This window comes from Asparagus officinalis, chromosome 7 (genome assembly GCF_001876935.1).
Source record: "Asparagus officinalis chromosome 7, Aspof.V1, whole genome shotgun sequence".
NCBI lineage: Eukaryota > Viridiplantae > Streptophyta > Magnoliopsida > Asparagales > Asparagaceae > Asparagus > Asparagus officinalis.
The window spans coordinates 80,704,197-80,706,417 of record NC_033800.1 but is presented as its reverse complement, the minus strand read 5'-3'; the positions used below and the strand labels follow the sequence as shown (position 1 = coordinate 80,706,417).

At 34.0% G+C, this 2,221-nt stretch overlaps 1 protein-coding gene across 2 annotated transcripts in view; it reads right to left on the bottom strand.

Annotated features, from left to right (window-relative positions):
* Nucleotides 1–2,221, bottom strand: part of LOC109848776 (DNA primase small subunit) — an 8,763-nt gene extending 6,542 nt beyond the window's left edge. The window contains exons 1-2 of one of the 2 annotated variants that reach the window (XM_020418446.1): nt 2,165–2,221; nt 1,854–1,935 (exon numbers count right to left, since the gene is read on the bottom strand). In XM_020418446.1, the coding sequence (XP_020274035.1) occupies nt 1,854–1,926 (73 nt within the window). In that variant the 5' untranslated portion in view covers nt 1,927–1,935; nt 2,165–2,221. Of the gene's footprint in view, nt 1–1,853; nt 1,960–2,164 lie in introns of both variants that reach the window. The other variant, XM_020418445.1, reaches the window with a different exon arrangement.

Genomic DNA, 2,221 nt, shown 5'->3' with positions numbered 1-2,221 from the left:
GCGAAAGACCCCAGATTTAAGTATTGCTGGCACATTCAGGAAGTAATTATTTCTTCTATATTTATCTAAACGTAGAGGGAGCATGTGACTACCCAAGTATCCATAGCTGCGGCAGACTTGTATAACACAATATTTTATAAGGAAAATATAACGAAATAAGAACGATGGAGTAAGGTATCACATATAAAGTTTCATTAGAATATATCTTTGCTCCGCCTAAAACTTACAAGAGATCCCATACCAACGATAAGACTTAGAAACCATTCTAGATAATTGAGTGTATAAGTACTATTATCATTGCTTTCTGGAAGTTTACAGCAATCCAAATTGCAACATGCTACTTCTCTAAAGTGCATTTGAATGTCATTATTCAAGATTTCTCCATCAAACCTTCAGATAAAGAAAAAAAGTTGACATTGTGTCTCTATGGTAAATGGCTGTAAAGATTCTCATTGCATATTTTACAAAAAATAATAAAAATAACTTCAATTATTACCAGAGGTGCCTGCTTGAGTATCAAGTCAGAACTTCCTAAATTATTTGCTTAACTGATCAGTATAGTGCCCCTTGTTTGTCATCTTCTACCATATAATGAAAATCACAATTCTTCCTTCAAAAAGCACAAGTTTCTGAAAATAAAATTTTAATAAAGTTTGGCATAATATTTACAATGATTAACCTAAATTTTGTAAGATGGTAGTTTTTTTTTTCATTTTCGGAGGGAAGGGATAATTTTTCCCTCCTTGGAAAGTAAATAGTTCTACATAAATGCAATATTCTTTTAAACATTTTGGTTTACTATGCACCTTCCATATTGAAGTATCTACCTTTCTCCATAAAGTTCTACCAATTTTTTCAAAGCTATCATGTGCCCTTTACTATTTTGTTCTTTCTTTTGCTATTTTCCATCTACCTATTATGCAATTGACTCTTTTTACAACAAGATCCTTTCTTAATGTAGATTTCTCTGAAGCCAACCAACATAAATTTAATACAATTTGTCAAGAATATATAATGATAGCGCACAATATGAACATGTATGGACGATAGATGATCTCGAAAACAACACAATACGACTTCAAAGTTTGTGGAAAGAAGCTACAATTGGTGTGGGCATAATCTGAGAGCGCAAATAAAAATGGACTACCACCACTTTATTTCTCAACAACAAAGAAACTTTTGGAGAAAACGCGAAAAATGAGAGCATGATTTAGAGTTCAATGCACACACAGGAAGACAAATGCCTATAACATAGAAATTGACAAAGCATAGTTAAAAATATTGGAGATTATATTTATCACCAAGTTCAGAAAATTTAAATCGCAACGAATATACCCATCATTAGACTTAAAAGATTCAAATACACTATTATATGTACAGAAGAAGCCTTCATATTTCAGGAAACTTTCCTTTCCTCCCTTCCCCTTGAAAGGGCAATAAATGAACAATTTTTCAAAACAGCCCCGTTTTATTATTTTTTTAAATCGACCGTTTTTTTTATTTACCAAAACCGACTCATTTTTTGACACGCCAGCCTAATCACTTTTCTAAACAGTCGGGGTTGCCAACCCCGACTGTTTAGAACATAATTTTTTAGGGTTTAAGGCTTCTAATTAGGGTTTAAAACCCTCCTAAATAGTCGGGGTTGGCAACCCCGACTGTTTAGAAAAGTGATTAAGCTGACGTGGCACAAAACGGGTCGGTTTTGGTAAATAAAAAAACGGTCGATTTTAAAAAAAATTGAAACGGGGCTGTTTTGAAATATTGTTCGGCAATAAATTTATGGGCATATAGAGCTACATAATTGAAAATTATGCAGGAACTAAACAAAAAATATATTTGCGAATAATTACCATAGTAAAGTCTCAAATGATTGAGGTCCAGCCCCTTCGGTTCATCGATTTGCATGTCATCTCGCCCATTCATGTCTCCGACCTTCATAATCTCAGATTTCATAATCTTAAATGACAAAACAGTACCAATCGATGAATGTTTACGATCAAGAACAAAGCTTTTACAGGAACGATTAACAGAAAAATGAGATGCAACAAATGCGAAGATTCCGCCAGTTACAAAGAAATTATCTTTGTTTTTTTGCCCCTCCCACGTCTAATTTCAAAAAATCCATCATCGTTATCAACAACTTGAAGTCAAAATATCATACCTAGCCGGAGGTCGGTGATCAGGATATTGATGGAGGGAGACGGAGGCGGCGGCGGCG